This window comes from Trichosporon asahii (genome assembly GCF_000293215.1).
Source record: "Trichosporon asahii var. asahii CBS 2479 unplaced genomic scaffold scaffold00075, whole genome shotgun sequence".
Taxonomy (NCBI): Eukaryota; Fungi; Basidiomycota; class Tremellomycetes; order Trichosporonales; family Trichosporonaceae; genus Trichosporon; species Trichosporon asahii.
The window spans coordinates 579,203-596,084 of record NW_014040850.1 but is presented as its reverse complement, the minus strand read 5'-3'; the positions used below and the strand labels follow the sequence as shown (position 1 = coordinate 596,084).

Sequence of the window (16,882 nt, the reverse complement as noted above, 5' to 3'; positions counted from 1 at the left end):
CGCTGCACCGCCGACAGGATGGGTATCCCAGACGCGGTCGAGGTCGTGTGCATCAACTTCCCTCCCAAAGCCCGACCAACGAGAGGCAGAGGCCTCGCAGACTTCATCCACGGAGGGGGCACGGCGGTACGTAACCGCACCCAGCTATCAATGTGCACTTCGGCGTGCACCGGCTATAACCGCCCTCGTGCCCACTGCCTTGGTGTCGACCAGCTGCACAAGATCGCCAACGCCGTGCCATACATCTCTACGCTTTTACTGCGCGGCGTGGTGGTGTCTCCGCGCCCCTTTACAGCGAAGGATTCCTATAGGCAAGTTGTGAAGTCGTTCCCGGCCGTGAAGAATTGCATCCAAGTCCTCACGAGCGGCTATCCGTGGATGCCGAACATCAAGACCACCGCCGGCTGGCACTGCTACTCCGACACGCCACATTTCCAATTCCCGAAGTCGACGGAGAACCTGACTCTGATCTTCTGGCCGGGATTGGAGGCGATGGGTGGTGCCTGGTTCCCTTCATGCAGCGAGTGGTACGGTGACGACAAGGTCTGCAGTCCTCACCATCTGGACATGCACAACTGCTGGCTTCAAAGTAGTCTGTGGACGACTCTCGCCTCACAGCTCGCGTCCTCGTGCATCAAATGTCTGACGATCGTGAATGCAGCTTCGGTGCCTCCTCCTCATCGCTCAATGTCACAGCACATAGGCATGCTCGAGGCTGGTGGTACGACCTCATCCGTTGTACACGACTTCTTCCTCAGTGCCTATGAGGCCGAACTTCGCGAGTGGCGGGCCCCTAAGCCGTCTAATGTGCTCCCGTCGGACGAGATTCGCTTCCTCTCCCTTGAGGAGTGGCTCGAAGAGGCAGACTGGCAGGACGTCTTCAGCCCGGCCGAGATAAGCGGTTATTTCTCTGCTCTCTCGGCTGGGAAGCCCATGCCATCCGCGTGGGCACGCTACGTTCGTTTCGCGGAGGCGCTCGGCTCGCAATCCCGCCAAATCTGACCGTTAGTTGGGATTGCACCCAGCACATGATGAGAGTAGAGATCAAGGCGTCCGTATGCATGTTCATGATGAGGTGTAAAACGGGACGGCGATTGCTTGGATTCTTGAGCCACCGTCGCCCGCACCATGGTCAATGATATTACGTAACACCACGGCTCCAGCCTTGACGTCAGCTCCAGTGACTGACCTCACTTAGAATCGCTTCATCCACCATGCGACTGACGCCAGTTACAAGCTCGCCCCCTCGACCTTCGATATACGCATAATGTCACTCACAATAATCTAAAGGCCATCGGTGAGACGAGTGTCGTGGCGCTGGCGCGCTCTGTAGCGAACAATGGATGGTGAACCTCAGCCCTGCCTGACAGCGGTGTTAGAGGTTTCCGCCCATTACCCTTGTACATCCGAGCCGAGACCTCGCTGATACCTGACACTGATAACTATGGTGGAAAGTCCTGGCACTTGAGAAGCCGTGGATGTGGGCTCACGGTAGACTGCTATCGGATCGAGGACAAAGACACCGCAATCGTTGGTTGGAATCATCGGCCGCAACCGTCCAGCTGTGAGGACTCGGGTGGTGGTCAAGAAGACTCCACCGGCTGCATCGGCTTCTTGATCGAAACAACAGGAGTAGGCATCCAGGGCCTCGGACGTGTCTCAAGAGCGAAGAAATAACTGCTTCTAGGGATCCTTCGATGCCCAGCAGCCAGACGTCTCGACTGACCATTGTTGGCCGATACCATTGTACTCGCCGAAGGTGGCGGAGAAGCCGAATGCGCCGGGCCTCTCACCTTGAGACACCTGCGACTTCCAGCAACTACGAACTTCATCGGCTCTCAGAGCGGTTGCCTCATTGTCCCCCGTCGGCGGAGGACTTCGGGGTCCGCGGATGTCGGAGTCTGGTAGCTCTCGACCAAGTGCTGTGCAAAAGCATGCCCGTCCACGAACCGCGTATATAACAAGCATGTGCGGTGCAAAAATAGCCCACATTCCAATCACCAAAACTCCTCCGCACCGGTTGCACGCTAGCAGGCCTAGTTTGGCTCGACGCCTCGACATGATGACCTCACGACTTTCCCGCCCGCAGGCCGGGCGCACGATCCGCCTCTTCGGCGTTTTGTCTCTCCTCGCTGCGCCAGCCGCCGCGAACGTGGCCATGTGGCACCCCTCGATGTACGGCTTCGAAGCCGGTGTCGACGACGCCGGTCGCGCGGCTGAGCCCAAGGTCGGCAGCTGGTGGCTGCACGGCGAAAAGGACCAGCCCCCGGAGGAGGGTCAGTTCCTCGAGCTTCCCGCCGGTGGACAGTTCAAGGGCGAGCTCGCCTCGAAGAAGTCGTTCACGAGCTTTGGCAACGAGGTCTCGTGCGATGAGGAGGGCGCCGTCCACGACCAGGTCCCTCGGATCAGCTGTGGCCTGGCCCTCGCCTACGTAGCTAACGTCGAGGAGCTGGACCCCGCCAACTTCACCACCATCTCCGTCCGCCACGACTGCTCCAAGCCCGAGGTTGTCTTTGACATTCCCAAGAACCTCCCCGCTTGCCCGGAGGAAGGCTGCCACTGCTTCTGGGGTGCCGCTGACGATGGCGACGTGAGTGCTTGATCTTAGACGGCGCTGACATGCAGATGTACTACAACGTCTACCGCTGCAAGATCAAGGGTGGCTGGCAGGGCAAGCCCGGCGCCGACCCTCTCCCCGTCCCGCAGCTGCCAAAAGCGTGCGCTGGCCGCCCCGAGAAGTGCACCAAGGGCGCGAAGCAGATGGTCGTCTGGGGCCAGGCGGAGGGCAACAACGTCGTTGGCGACGGTCGCTTCAATGACGACTTTGGCTACGCGGACGGTGCCCAGGCTGACATCTGGGAGCTCGACGACAAGAAGCCCGTGGCCAAGGTGCTTCGTCGCGATGAGGGTGGCGACAACCAGAACAACGGCGGGAACGATGGCAAGGAGTGGGACCAGAAGTGGTACAAGCAGACGTGGACGCTGGATGAGCTGCGCCAGCCCTGGACCGACGAGGAGCGTGTCTACATCGAGCGCGAGGTGCACCAGCACTGGGACAACATCCTGTCCGAGAAGGACTACAACTACCTCGACATGAACTCGCTCTCCGTTCCCGCGCAGTACGTCGTGCGCAAGCTCCGTGCTCAGCTCTGGCTCGCCACGGCTTCCAAGGAGGAGATGCCGCAGACTAAGCAGCCGGGTGCCGCGGAGACCAAGGCTCCTGAGCAGAAGCCGACCGCCGCTGAGGCGAAGGTGACTGAGGCCGTCAAGACCCAGGCCCAGGGTGCCGAGCAGCCGAAGAAGACCGCCGCGCTGGAGCCGAAGAATGTAGAGGGTGATAAGACGAAGGAGGAGGCGTCGAAGCAGAGTCCCGAGGACCAGAAGAAGGTGGAAGAGGAGCTGAAGAAGAAGGCGGAGGAGGCCAACAAGAAGGCGCAGGAGGCAAAGAAGAACCCCGAGGACCAGAAGAAGAAGGAAGAGGAGGAGCAAAAGAAGAAGGACGAGGAGGCGAGAAAGAAGGCCGACGAGGACAAGAAGAAGGAAGAGGAGAAGAAGAAGGCCGACGAGACAAGCAAGAGGAGCGAGGCTGCCCCTACGAGCTACTCTTGGGGCTTCGCCAACCTGAACGAGTACCTCGATAAGCTCCGCCGCGAGGGCCAAGGGCCCGCCATGGCGCAGATCGAGTACCTGAAGGAGTCGTGGAAGGAGATGCAGGCCGACGACAACTACCCTCCCGACATGATCAAGTGGTGGCAGACGCTTCAGGATAAGTTTGAGCCTTGGAAGACACCGACGCCTGTGACGACCGGCAACCCATCCGTTAACACTGTTAGGTTGAACAGCATCATCGACGCGATCAAGAACGCCGGCAAGTTGAAGCGTGGCGAGCCCCATCCCACTCCTGCGCCTCGTTTGCCTGCGCACCCGAAGCGTGAGATGAACATTGACTCCGACAAGGTTCTTGTGAATACCCTCCAGGACGTTCAGACCACCAAGCTCCTCCTCTTCAATCCGAACGCGAAGCAGGAGGCGAAGACTGAGGGTGTCTACACAAAGCAGGCCGATGGCCCCGCCCCTACGCCTATCGCGACTCTCCGAGGTCCCCCAGCCAACGCGAAGAAGCCCTCACCGACGACCTCCTCCTGGGAGCCAACTGGAACATACGCTTCTCTCTTCGGCTATTTGCTCGACGAGGTGAAGCACGATCCGAGCTACCGCCTTTCCCCCGCGCAGCTTCGATGGCTCGACCATCTCAAGAAGAGCAGAGATGACGGCATTTGGAATGGCGAATGGACGAAGGACTTCTGGACCTTCATGATTGAGATGCGTCACCAGCAGCGCAAGCGCTGGCTCAAGCCCAATGACCAGGGCGACATCGAGCTCCAGGACTGGGACACGCGCACGTACCGTGACAAGAACGACGTTGAGCGCTTCCTCCGCCAGCTCGAGTGGTCCGATGATGAGATCCGCGGATTCAACGAAGCCGAGGTGATCGACTACAATGCGCTCGTTGCCCGAGTCCAGGAGCTCGGAGGCTGGAATTCGGCTGGTATGAAGAAGTCGGACAGGTACCTCGACGAGGAATCGCACCTCCGTTGGCCCGAAATCTACGTGCTCCGCAAGCTTCGCTTTGCCAAGAAGAAGCTCCGAGACAGCGTCAAGCAGTACTTTGACGATCACAGGTGGTGAAGAGTCCTTTCATGTAGAAGTTAATCACGAGCTTGTCGCTCCCTGTAGTGCTTGATGCATGCATACGCTGTGGTGGATGGATGATCGTCAGGGTAGAATGCGGGGAATGCGGGGTAACGAGCTCTGGTCATATTTTGAAAATCGCTCGATCGCAACAATCCTCAACCCAACCACTCCATTCACCATGCTGTATGTCATCGGCCTTGGTCTCAGCGATGAGAAGGACATTACTGTCAAGGGCCTCGAGGTGTGTGTGCTTTGAAGCTTTCAACTGATGATAGGCTGTAAAGAAAAGCGAGCGTGTGTACCTCGAGGCGTACACCTCGATCCTAATGGTCGAGAAGGAGAAGCTCGTAAGTAGACTGTTGACTGAGAAACCCTAACAATCACAGGAAGAGTTCTACGGACGACCGGTTATTACTGCGACTCGCGAGACGGTTGAGCTTGAGTCCGATGACATTCTGAAGGATGCCGACAAGGTCGACGTCGCGTTCCTTGTGGTCGGTGACCCTCTCGGGTGAGTGTGACCCTCCAGCACGACTAACGTCAGTGCTACGACGCATACCGACCTCCTGCTCCGCGCTTCTGCCCGCGGAATCCCGACGCAGACGATTCACAATGCTTCGATCATGACCGCGCTCGGCTCGACCGGCCTGCAGATGTACAACTTTGGCCAGTCTGTCTCGCTGCCCTTCTACACTGAGACCTGGACGCCGGATTCGTGGTACGACCGTCTCGAGGAGAACGTGCGGTACGGAATGCACACGCTTGTGCTGCTCGACATCAAGGTGCGCGAGCAGAGTGAGGAGAACATGGCTCGCGGACGCCTGATCTACGAGCCTCCCCGCTTCATGAACCCGGCTCAGGCGTTCTCGCAGATCCTCCTCACCGAGAACAAGCGCACGAACCCCCCGCCTCCCGAGGACAGCGACGACGAGGCGGTCGCTCCCGGCGACAAGTTCCTCAAGCCCGAGGAGACGCTCGCCATGTCCCTCTCGCGTATCGGTACGCCCTCTCAGCGCATCATCGCCGGCACGCTCAAAGAGCTCTCCGAGCTCACGGAGGAGGACTACGGAGCTCCCCTCCACTCGGTTGTCATCGTCGGCAAGCGCATCCACCCCCTCGAGCTCGAGTTTGCCGGACGGTGGTGCGTCGGCGGCGAGAACGGCCAGTGGTGGAAGGTCGCCAAGGACGTCTACGGCGTCGAGCGCGAGACCTTTGACTACTAGATTTATGCATAGTTATTAGACTCTACTTGTAATCGCCGCCTGTGATGTCGTCGATCCATTCATACAGCTCCTGCGCCTGACGGTACGCCTCCTTCTCGCCGCCTGCACGGTCGAAGACGGCGCTGACCTCGGGATTGTTCAGCGTACGAGCGCCGCCAGCAGCGTCAGCCTCAAGCTGGGCACGGCACAGTGCCTCGAGGCGAATAAAATATGCGACAGCGGCATCGACAGTGGACCCAACAGTCAAGATCCCGTGGTTCTGGAGAACGACGCCCTTGCCCTCATCGCCAAGTGCCTTGCAGATGTTTTTCCCCTCCTCGTCGTCGAGCACGACACCACCAAAGTCATCATACAGCTTGACGGTGTGCGCAAACTTGGCGCCGTCGTAGGACGTGATGTCGATGTTACGCCCGAGGCTCGAGAATGCGCGGCCGTAGAACGAGTGCGAGTGCGCCGCGGCGTGAATGTCCGGTCGCGTGCGGTGAATCGAGCCGTGAATCGCGAAGCCGGCAGCGTTGATCACCTGGCCGAATCCCGGACGGCCACCTTCGAGAACGCGCCCGTCGTGGTCGACCAACACCAGGTCGTCCACCGTCATGGCGTCGAATGCCACGCCGTACGGGTTCACCCAGAACGCATGCGGGTTCACAACGTCACGTACGGAGATATGGCCAGCGACACCCTCATCCATGTTGAGTTCAGCAAAGATACGGAACGCGCCCGCAAGTCGCTCCTTGAGGTGTGCGCGCTGTCGTCAGAACTCGATCGGGTGGAGAACTCACTTCGGCCATCTTGGCCTCTGTCGGCAGGTCGCTTTCCGCGATCCTACCCTCCGCCCGGAGCTTCAGAATGGCCTGCGTCGGCTTTGTCGTCGTCTGCGTCACCGTCACCATGATGGTTGATATGAATGCATGAAGGTTGCGCTTGTCTCGTTACTGGGAACGGTTGTCGGAGTTGGCCGACTCCTTTCGGACTTGAGATGCCGAGGTGGGCTACGGTCCGCTAGCCGGAAGGCACAGTAGTGCAAGGTTGTTCACACCTCTCACTCCATCTCAGCTTGCTGCACCAACATGGCCTCGCTCGTGCTCGACGCCAGCGTCCCCGACGCCGACCCCGCAAGCCGCCCCAAGGTTGGCAAGTTCCGCAAACCCGTGCCGCCGACGTTTGACGATCCCGTAGAGCGCAGGCAGTACTTCAAGGGCCGACTCGCGCTCGCCGCGCGCATTATGGATGGCGAGGGGTGGGGAGTTGGGTGCAGCGTTGGACTGTCGTGTCGCGATCCGAACCAGGCGGATCTCGTCTGGGTCATTCCCCGCGGCAAGCCTCTGCGCGCCATGGGCAGTATGGATCTGATTGGTGTGAGACTGGACGGCAGCATTGCTCACCCGGTCGAGGGGAGAGAGCGTGAGTACTCTTCAGTAGATACCAGCTAACGTTAGCCGACCCAGAGTGGACGTCTCTGCACCTCGTCATCTACGCCGTTCGCCCGGACATGGGCGGCATTGCTACCGGTCACACGCCACACGCCCGCGTGTTCAGTTCGCGCCTGGAGCGCCCTAAGATGTGCTGGCAGGACAGCTGCACGTTCTACAAGCGTATTCATCCGTTACCGTTTGAGCTGGCACTTGACCCAGTGTCGAACGCGGGCAAGATTGCCGAGACATTGGGAACGAACGGCAAGGGGCTCATATTGCAGCACAGGGGTCTTTTGCTGTGCTCGGCGACTATCGAGGGCGCGCTCGGCTATTACATCCGCCTCGAGAACTTGCTCGGCGGACAGCTTCTCGTCGAGAGTGCGTGCAAGGGTCTCGGACAGGACAAGGACAAGGAGATGATTGAGATTGGCGAGGAGGAGATCCAGTTCACGTTCGACAACGTCGGGTCAGAGCATCACGCGTGGATGCTCGCCATGCCGTACTACTCGCGGTACGATCGGAAAACGGGCGGAGCGATGAAGGTGTGAGTAGAAGGAAGCAGTTTGGTCAAAGGCTAGGATGTACATCGTGTCTAAAAGAACCAGCCCCTCTTCTTGGCGCGCTCCTTGGCGGCATTCTCCTCGGCCTCCATGAACTCTCTGACATCAGCGTCCATCCGCCTTTGGATCTCCTCAAACTTCTCCTTGGTCTGTTCAGGAGTGATGAAACCTCTACCACCATCAGGAGCCGTGTCTGGATCAGACCTGCCATCATAGCCGCCTTCCTTGACTCCAAGAGCGAGACAGAGCGAGTCCGCTTTGCCCAGAAGCCAGGCGTCGTGGCGCAAGCCGCCCTTCCATGGGAGCGCCTTGTATCCAGCCCAGGCTCCGAGAAAGGCGCCGGCCGTGACGGCGTTTGTGTCTGCGTCGCCAGCGTGCATCACCAGCTCTGAAATGAGGGGCTGGAAGGAGGTAGCTTGCGAGTACAGCGTCGGCTGCTGATTGAGAGCACGTCGAAGGACAACGAGCGAGGAGCCAAGGGCCTTCAGGACATAGCCGATTCCCGCTCCGTCGAGCTCGAGAGCGTCAAGAGATGTAGCAAACGCGTGCTTGTTGAACTGGTGTTAGCTCGAACGCGGGCCAGCTTACCTCGTCCTCGTCCAGACTCGGGTCGTCGGCCTCGTACACGCCTTCTGCCAGGAGGAGCTCCCTAATACGAGGGAAGGCGTCCACCGCCCGCCGAACCAATGCATCGACGTCGTCGGTGGTCGTGACCAGGCCACGAACCAAGCCACGCACCAACGCAGTGCCGACCATGCAGGATGTCACACAACGCGGATCAACGTGCGTGACGGCTGAGAAGCGTGCAGCCACCTCAAAAGTGTCTGCTTCCGTCTCGTACAGCATCGCAAGGCCGAGAGTGTGCGTGCGCATGAGACTGCCGTTGGCAGCGACTTGGTGGCCCCCTCTGCGCCAGCATTCAGCCGCAACCTTGTATGGGTTGTCGAGGAAGCCTTCATTGCTGACAACGCTGCCGACCGTTCGACCCAGGCCGAGTGGTGCTGTGTCGAGCGCGCGCAATCCTTGTTCCACCCACACTCGCAAGCGGGCGGCAAAGTCCTTGTGATCTGGTTGTCCATTGTGCAGGTGCGAGAGGAGTATGAGCAGCGAATGGTCCGTGTCATCTGTCCACTCGCCGTTCCGGTGCTTCAGTCGGTGAAAGTCGCGCTTGAACGGGGTTGCATTGGGGAGAAGCGAGAACTCGCCTGAGGGGTACGCCGCCTGGGCTTGCTCTTTCGTCAGGAATTCGGTGTACAAGCCAACGGCATCGCCGAGAGCCGAGCCGATGAGCGTGCCGACGATGCGGTCTTCGAGGGTTGCTTTTGCTAAGCGGGTCTCACTGTCGGCAGTCATGTCGTAGATGATGTCGTGGAGAGAGTGCGTGTCGTTCTGTCGAGGTCACTGTGCTTCGCTTCATCGCCACCAGGCGCACCGGATCCGAATGCGGGACCCCGCAGCGCGTTTCATGACGCGTTGAGGGTGGTTGACTCAACTGATAACAACGCCCAACCCTTCATCCACGATGTCCCGTCCATGATGCCGACGCCCTCAAAGCTCAAACAGTCGAGACTCACATTTTCGTCATGGGAACCCCTGCGCAAGGCAGCCTCCGAAAGGGGAAGCTCCCAGCAGAGCTCGCCGGCGTCTTCCCCTCTTCCTCCCAGCTCTTCCCCGCCTCAGCCATCCCCGCAACGCACACCACCTCGATCGACCCAGTCTCGCAGGACGCGATTACGACCGATGAAGTTAGAAGATTCTAGTGAAGAGGTGTCCGATGACGATTTCAATGCTGTCCGCCTCGGACCGCGCTCCCCCACCAAGCCCACTCAACGGAAAGGGAGGTTTTTCAGTGACGACGAGGCTCCAGAGCCGACCGCACGCAGGAGGATAGCTTCATCAGATGAAGGCTCTGGGAAGAATGAGTCCTCAATAGAGTTCTTGGGTTCGGATCCCCAGAGCAGCCCATCAAAGTCGAAAGGGAAGCGGAAGGCGACACGCCGCCGTGTCGATCCCGACAGTGACGACTCTGCTTCTGAAGATGAGGCTCCCCGTCGGAAACTACGCCCACGACGTCATCAGTCTTCAGACAGCGACTCGCCGGCACCGCGATCACGTCGCAGTGCTTCACCAAAGCCTCGCAAGAGACGCCGATCCAACCTCCACCCGGACCCAGACGATGAACCAGCGTCCGCTGCAACCGAAGACGAAGATGCGCGCGCCGAGATCGAGATGGACGAACCAGAACGCTTCACTGCGACGACTCGTCTCCGTGAAACCAAGGAGAGTGCCTGGGCCGCGAACCTACGGCGCCTGAAGGAGAGCCGCGGAGGCAACGCCGCTGAGTACGTCAGCTCGGGATCCGATAAGGACGAGGGCGATTGGGCGTACGAACGAGAGGATGAGCTCGACGACTTTCTCGTCAGCGACGACGGTGAGATGCTGGAGGAGTTGCCAGAGGAGTTCTCACACAAACGCGAGTCAACAGAATACAAGTTCAAGGTTGTGTTCCAGTACCTCCTTCTTCTGGCGATCAAAGGCCCCGACATTCTTCCTCTCAGCAAGTCGAACGCGGACTACTTTGGCCGCCAGCTGCGTGACGTGCGCAACCTTATGAAGGGGTTCCGCGACTCGATCTCGAGCACCCTTTGGAAACCCGAGTTCCGCAAGGCGCTCGAGACGTATCCCATCTGGAAGCAGGCGGACCTGACGGAGCGCGAGCAGTATTGCGACGGGTGCAATCGGCGCAACCAGCATTGCTATCACACGGCATGGCTGCGTGGACAGCCCTATGACCGCGAGTCACACGAGGTGCTCGATGCGTCCGACAGCGAGGACGCTGAGGAGGACACTGAGGACGACGACCGCGTCCTTGGAAATATGGGTAAGCTTACCTGACTGTCGGCCTAGCTGACATCAGGCAACAAGTGCCTGCAGAGGGCACACGACTTTCACGAGCTCCAGCACTGGGAGCACCAGATGTTTTGCTTTATCAAGTCGCAGTACAACGACCTTGTACGTGCGGCAGGGCGAGAGGTCCGCGAGTCATCCCTGGCATCTGACTCAGACATGAGCAGCGGTGAACAGCGTGACTTGGCGAGCAGGCGACGCATTTCTGCCGGTCTTGTGCGGAAGTTTTCTCGTGGCCCGCTGCCAAACGACGTCGAAGACGTCGACGAGGTAACAGAGTGGATGGACTCGCAGGGTCTCATGCGCGATTCGCTCGACTGGCTCGGCCGCGTAGAGGGCCGCGCACGCCGTCTCGAGAGACACTACTAGATCTGTTGTAGCATATGTGATTATCAAAGCTTTGCCTTGGCCTTCTTCTGCTTCGCCTCCTCGTCGCGCATCCGCGCCATGGCACGCTGGTACGCCGGCCGCTGGCCGATCTTCTTCTTCCACGCCGAGATGGCCGGCGACTTCTGCCCGCCGATAACAGTGAAGAGCATGAACTGGCGTCAGCGCAATCTAGGAGGCCACTCACATCACCAAGCCCCGGCTTGTCGGTACCAGAGAACCACTCGTGCTCCTGGAGGTACTTCTCGGCCTGCTCGTATCCCGGCTTTGTGTTCTTGGCAGCCCACTGCTGGACCCATCCCTCCATGGCGTCGGCGCCCTTCTGCGCGTCTTCGCCGAGCGACTTGTCGCGGGAGATCTGCTTGCGGCCAATCTTGATGAACACGCTCGGCTGGACGTAGAGCATGAGCGAGCCTTCGGAGAAGTACGACCAGAACGTGTCGTCATCGGTGGGCTGGGACTGGACGCTGGACGAGGGGTGATCGGCGAGCAGGCGCAGAATGATGGGCGCAGATTCGGTCAGGTTCTTGCCATTGTACGTGAGTACGGGCGCCTGGCGTTAGCTCTGGAGTGAGAGTATTCCAAGCTGCCTCATAGATAGAGGGAGAGTACACGCTACGCCCCCCGACCTAGACCCACACCCACCTTGGCAAACGGGGACAACTCCGCCCACTCGGGGCTTCCGAAATCGTGCACGGAGACGTCATACTTGAGTCCAAGCTCTTCGAGGACCCAGAAGATGCGTGCGCTGCGCGACGCGCGCAGGTGATGCAGCGTGATGGACATGGTGGAGAGTGCGATACCAGGAGAAGTGGGCTCGATCGAGCCCAGTTGCCCGCACCACCTCGGAGAGATGCAGGGTTGCCGGTCGCTGAATGCCGATGATCCGGGACCCCGGACGCTTGATAGCCGGATCGGCTTGGTGAGAGCAGACTGACAGCAGCGGCCTCCTTGACGATGACCAGTTGCGCTGTTGAGCTCCAAAGGTGTTCTATTGGTCGGCCTCTCACGCTTGTTATACATATCATGAACACCGTATGCTACATTTCACCATTGGTCAAATTTATATCCCCAAGGGTCATTGTCGATCCCCCAAGGCTCATCGTCGTGCCACGCGTCGTGGCCGTCATACCATTCGTTTTCGGGCTCGATCGCAGTACCTTGCTCACCGTCCGAATCTCTTTCCGCTTGGTCATTGAAGTCATCCAGAGCCTGCATGTAGCTCTCGTCGTCTTCTTCACTTGGCCAGACCAAGGGTTCGAGCGCTAGGGCCCGTCCTGACCCGAACATCCTCTTTCTTGATCCACCCGCTGTCTCTTCGCTTGGTTCGGCGCTAGCCTCGTCCGAGTCGGTCTCGACATCCTGCTTGTGTAAGCAAGGCAGAAGGAGATTATGTCAAGTTGTGAGCTCACCGAGTAACAGCGCTTCCTCTTGCGCTCGACTGGCTCGTCATCGCTGTCCGACATGCCGAGGTGGTCCTGGATCCTCTTCAGACGTCGGAGGATGGTGTCGATCTTCTTGCTCTCCGCCTCGTGCTTCTCCTTTTCTATCGCCGCCTCAGCTTCCGACTTGGGTAACAAAAACCGGCCATTCAACTCGTACAGCATCTCGAAAGGGTGGCCAGCGCGAGGCTTTTGTTGCGTCAGATACTGTGCGAGGCCGAGCGAACTAGGCGTGACGACCAAGTTGGTGATCTTGGGGTATCGCACGATGACGCCCTCTTTCCCGTCCTCGGACTTGAGGAGACATTCGTTCGTGTGGAAGGCCTCATTGTAGGCTGACACCCAGCAATGGAGCTCGGCCAATGAGCCGTCGACATCGAATTCGAGGTGGCCAGGCGAGGCAATCATGGTCGGATAAGTGATGGGGATCTGGGCGGGGGAGCGGTGGAAGCCGGTCAGGCCGTAGTCCCGCTCGAACCACTCCTGGCCCGTCTGCGCCAGGTCCTCCATTCTGTCCACCATCCATGGGCGCTTGAGCTGGATCTCGATCGTGTTGCCCGCATAACGCGTTTTGAAGTCGCCCTTGACGACGGTGATCTCCACGTCATCGCACAGCTCGAAGGGACAGAACGTCCACATCCAGGCGACGGGCTCGCGCTCGCGGAACGGCCACCGGGGCGTATTGTTGACGCCGCCCTTGTCGGGGAGACAGGTCTTGAATCGCACGGCGGTGCGGCAGTCTGACGTGGCAGCGTTGGCCCAGAACACTTCATGACCGAGCTTTTCCAGTTCGTTCTTGACGAGCTCCATGCCGCGCACCAAGTCTACTTTCTGGTTCCACTTGCCCGGAGCCCAGGTGATGCGGACTGTTTTCTGCAGGCAGCCGGGATGCGGAGGTGAGGCTGAAACAACCAGTTCTCCGCGACTTGTCTTAATGTCCTCGGGCAGTTTCCCTCCGAGGTCATAGAGGATGTGACGCATGGATTTGACTAGGGAGCCGTTGTTGTCGGGGTGACGACGAGTGTCCAGGTCGTACACGATCAGCTCAATGGGGTGGTTCTGCCATTCGCCGTTGGCAAGATCCTGCTGCCGGGGGTCACGAGGGATACATACCCGGTGAGACGGTGTTGGGAGATCGTCTTCGCTCGCGTGTGACATGGTGAAGTCGGCCAGGCTGTCGACAGTATATGGTGGTGGGATATGGTGCCGTCTCTTGGCGTATTGACGATGGGAACGAGCAGTCCATTCCTGACATCGTGATACTGGTGTGCAGCGCTGTGGGGTACGATGACGTGGGGGCGAAGCAAGCGCGACCGTGTGTGGATGACCCCGCGAGTGTCACATTTGGAGGAGGGTGTCGAGGATCCTGCGCGCCTGTGCAGGAGGTGGTGCAAGAGGCAGAAGGCAGGGCGCAGTCTCTGTGCATCAAACCGCATCTGCTCCTCTGCCGCAGTCTCATAACACACCAGATTCAGCTCTCGCAGTGGGCTCAACCGACAATGCAGCAGTTGCGTTATAGGCAGATGAAGATTGCATGTGATCAACTCGGAACTCAAGTACATGTGGACGAATGAGATGACTGTAGAGGGCATTTACGGGTCTAGGAGATGTTTGGCCTCGGAAGACCACGAAGACATTGACTCTGCGTCTGAGCCCCAGCGGTCGGGAGTGCGCACGATGTATGTTCCATTGCCGCCGTCCCAGAAATCGGGCATAACGTTGCACACGGTGTAGCGGATGTGCCACAAGTCCCTCCCAATCTCCTTCAGGTGCTCCTTGATGGATTTCTCCCAACGGTCTTGAGCCCAGACAGCCTGCTGTGCCTCAGCCGGAGAGGGGAACTGGCGGCTATTGAGCGTATACAAGAGCTCGTATTTCTGGCCGCAGCGCGGCACCTGACGAGTGAGATACTCGGACAGATGCATGGAGCTGGGCCTCACAATGAACACGCCCTGAGTCATTCCCCAGCACTTGTCACCCTCCATGTGCAGGAGACACTCGTGCGTGTTGTGCTTGACGTTGTATGCGGCCACCCATCTCTCGACTTCCGCCAGGAGATAAGTGGGCGACATGTTCCCGCGTCCCGGAGAGCCAACGTTCGTCGGGTACGAAACGGCAATTTGCGGTTCGTGGAGAAGTACAGGTTCGCGACCGTAACGTGGGCTTCCGGTGTTCAAGTACGCCTTGAACATGTCGGTATCACGTTGCGAGCGGAAGGTGAGGCGATACTTGTGGTATTCAGGACATAATCGTCCCCCTGATGCGTCCACCGGTTCGACTCCGGCCTTCACGCACTGGTCGTAAAGCCATTTGAAGCTGCGGCATTCCAGAACTGGTCGAGCATTCCATGTGTTGTCGCGCATCTCAATGTCGGAAACGTTGCGCAGATCGACTGGCGCATTCGCCCAGAACACTCTGTATCCCGAGTCCTGAAGAGCCTGACGAACGGCGCTCATTTCGTCGACAAGGTTGACGTCGTTCATCCACTTGTCCTCGGACCATGACAGCCGTATCCGCGTGCTGGTGTAACCGGGGCCGGGTTCCTCAGAGAGGATGAGGCGACGCCAGTCGATAGGTGGCTGGCACTCGTGGTTGTGTTCCAGCTGTTGCAAGACTTCGCCGATCACAGCCAGCTCGGGCTTCTGCATGTCGAAGGGGAGATCATCTATTATGAGCTCGACTGGCGAGTTGGTGGATAATCCGTTGGCGTTGGCAGCCTGCGCAGGGAACCGAGTGGCCGACACAGTGGGCGCAGTTGAGTAGTCAGTCACAGGTACTTGACGCATGGGGGGATCATCGTCAAACGACCGCTCTCCATAGTGAGGATCGACATCAAGCTGCCCCCGACCGGTGCGGTGGTCGTTGTTATCAAGCTTGTTGGGCTGTTCCTCCTCGCTGGACTCTTCCGGCTCACTCGAATCCCCAGTGCCATACAGGTATGACAACCCATGGCCACGGGAGATTCGTGCCTGGAGGTCATCTAAAACGGCAGATGTGAAATCACGGTTGACCCATCCTTGACTCGAACCCTCGATTCGTTCGCTTACGTTCGCGTAGAGATTCGTGTGTCGCTTGATGTTTCGCAGTCGCCTCTCGATTCTCTTCAGACGCTTGTGGACGTAGCGCACCTCCTGCAGCCTCTCCAGCTCCAACTTTGCTGCCGCTTGAGATGCCGGAACTAGGCAGCGACCGTTGAGGTCGTACAGCAGCTCGAAGGGATAACCATGTCTGGGCTGCTGTTGCGCAATAAATTGAGCGAGACCAACCGAGCTGGGGAGCACGACAAAGTTGGTCTCAAAAACAAACTTGCCTCGCGATCCATCTTCCCATGGTAGAAGCCTCTCTGTAGTTTTGAAGGTAGCATTGTACTCCGCCACCCACTTGTCGAGGGCTGCAAGGAGCCCCTCCCTTCCATAGTGGCCGCGGTCCGGCGAGGCAATCATGGCCGGGTGCGCGATGGGGATCTGGGATCGAATGCGGCTGAATTGTGTGATGCCAACCGTCATCTTGAACCACTGCCGACGCTTGTCCGAATCAAAGAGGGCCATCATCTTGTCGACGCTCGAGGGGTGTCGAAAGTCGATTTCGACAGTGTCCTCTTCGCGGTTGTTTCCATAAACGACCCTTGAGTCGGCGATGTCCTGGTAGAGCTCCTCAGAGCAGGCTGTCTGGACCCAGGTTGTGCGATCTGGGGCAAACCCTGGTCGAATTGTCAAGTAGTGTCTGTTTTCGACGGGGACGGTTGAGAATTTCACGGTCGACCTATGGTCCTGGCCAGCCGTACTCGCCCAGAAAACCTCATACCCGCGCTCTTGCAGATGACTCTTCACCGTACCCATTTCCTTGACCAGATCCAGGCCAGACGTCCACATGCCGGGGTCCCAGCAGATGCGAGCCGATGTCTGTTGCCTTGCGACGTGTTCCAGCTCACGCACCAGAAGCTGGTCGGTGTGGAATGCGAACGGCTCAATTCCTTGGTGGGGTTGGGCGACATCACAAAGGGCGCTCCGAAGCGTCTGAACGATGTTCTGGCTCTCTTTGAAACCATAAACAATCAGCTCGATTGGGCTATTGTCCCACCGCCCATCCACCGCCCATTGGCAAGGTCGATCTGGCGACCATCGCGGGAGCCCTCCACCACGCTGATGATGTGGTTCTGGGCCTCAGCGTGACTTGCAGACATGGTGCGAGTCACAGGCTCCGAGGACTCGGAATGCGATGATGATCAGGTTGAAGGCTGGATGGAGGGCTGG

General features: G+C 58.9%; 10 protein-coding genes across 10 annotated transcripts; 6 read left to right on the top strand and 4 right to left on the bottom strand.

Annotated features, from left to right (window-relative positions):
* Positions 1-18: 18 nt before the first annotated feature.
* A1Q1_05772 (uncharacterized protein) lies at positions 19-1,002 on the top strand (the record flags this gene model as incomplete). Its single annotated transcript, XM_014320981.1, has 1 exon — positions 19-1,002. The coding sequence occupies one exon, from the start codon at positions 19-21 to the stop codon at positions 1,000-1,002; it is 984 nt and encodes a 327-aa protein (XP_014176456.1).
* A 964-nt stretch (positions 1,003-1,966) lies between these two features.
* Positions 1,967-4,689, top strand: A1Q1_05771 (uncharacterized protein; the record flags this gene model as incomplete). The annotated part of the gene is made up of 2 exons (XM_014320980.1): positions 1,967-2,590; positions 2,653-4,689. The coding sequence occupies 2 exons, from the start codon at positions 1,967-1,969 to the stop codon at positions 4,687-4,689; spliced, it is 2,661 nt and encodes an 886-aa protein (XP_014176455.1).
* A 184-nt stretch (positions 4,690-4,873) lies between these two features.
* On the top strand, positions 4,874-5,210 carry A1Q1_05770 (diphthine synthase; the record flags this gene model as incomplete). The annotated part of the gene is made up of 3 exons (XM_014320979.1): positions 4,874-4,936; positions 4,980-5,042; positions 5,082-5,210. The coding sequence occupies 3 exons, from the start codon at positions 4,874-4,876 to the stop codon at positions 5,208-5,210; spliced, it is 255 nt and encodes an 84-aa protein (XP_014176454.1).
* A 108-nt stretch (positions 5,211-5,318) lies between these two features.
* Positions 5,319-5,918, top strand: A1Q1_05769 (diphthine synthase; the record flags this gene model as incomplete). Its single annotated transcript, XM_014320978.1, has 1 exon — positions 5,319-5,918. The coding sequence occupies one exon, from the start codon at positions 5,319-5,321 to the stop codon at positions 5,916-5,918; it is 600 nt and encodes a 199-aa protein (XP_014176453.1).
* A 22-nt stretch (positions 5,919-5,940) lies between these two features.
* On the bottom strand, positions 5,941-6,811 carry A1Q1_05768 (uncharacterized protein; the record flags this gene model as incomplete). Its single annotated transcript, XM_014320977.1, has 2 exons — positions 5,941-6,651; positions 6,701-6,811. The coding sequence occupies 2 exons, from the start codon at positions 6,809-6,811 to the stop codon at positions 5,941-5,943; spliced, it is 822 nt and encodes a 273-aa protein (XP_014176452.1).
* Positions 6,812-6,988: 177 nt separating this feature from the next.
* Positions 6,989-7,881, top strand: A1Q1_05767 (class II aldolase/adducin domain-containing protein; the record flags this gene model as incomplete). The annotated part of the gene is made up of 2 exons (XM_014320976.1): positions 6,989-7,322; positions 7,367-7,881. The coding sequence occupies 2 exons, from the start codon at positions 6,989-6,991 to the stop codon at positions 7,879-7,881; spliced, it is 849 nt and encodes a 282-aa protein (XP_014176451.1).
* A 44-nt stretch (positions 7,882-7,925) lies between these two features.
* Positions 7,926-9,246, bottom strand: A1Q1_05766 (ADP-ribosylglycohydrolase, putative; the record flags this gene model as incomplete). The annotated part of the gene is made up of 2 exons (XM_014320975.1): positions 7,926-8,441; positions 8,482-9,246. 2 exons carry the CDS (start codon positions 9,244-9,246, stop codon positions 7,926-7,928), a joined length of 1,281 nt encoding a protein of 426 aa, XP_014176450.1.
* A 183-nt stretch (positions 9,247-9,429) lies between these two features.
* On the top strand, positions 9,430-11,169 carry A1Q1_05765 (uncharacterized protein; the record flags this gene model as incomplete). The annotated part of the gene is made up of 3 exons (XM_014320974.1): positions 9,430-10,774; positions 10,819-10,905; positions 10,958-11,169. The coding sequence occupies 3 exons, from the start codon at positions 9,430-9,432 to the stop codon at positions 11,167-11,169; spliced, it is 1,644 nt and encodes a 547-aa protein (XP_014176449.1).
* A 23-nt stretch (positions 11,170-11,192) lies between these two features.
* A1Q1_05764 (glutathione transferase) lies at positions 11,193-13,787 on the bottom strand (the record flags this gene model as incomplete). Its single annotated transcript, XM_014320973.1, has 5 exons — positions 11,193-11,312; positions 11,375-11,740; positions 11,833-12,227; positions 12,357-12,549; positions 12,600-13,787. The coding sequence occupies 5 exons, from the start codon at positions 13,785-13,787 to the stop codon at positions 11,193-11,195; spliced, it is 2,262 nt and encodes a 753-aa protein (XP_014176448.1).
* Positions 13,788-14,221: 434 nt separating this feature from the next.
* A1Q1_05763 (uncharacterized protein) lies at positions 14,222-16,812 on the bottom strand (the record flags this gene model as incomplete). The annotated part of the gene is made up of 2 exons (XM_014320972.1): positions 14,222-16,665; positions 16,710-16,812. The coding sequence occupies 2 exons, from the start codon at positions 16,810-16,812 to the stop codon at positions 14,222-14,224; spliced, it is 2,547 nt and encodes an 848-aa protein (XP_014176447.1).
* Between the last annotated feature and the right edge of the window lie 70 nt (positions 16,813-16,882).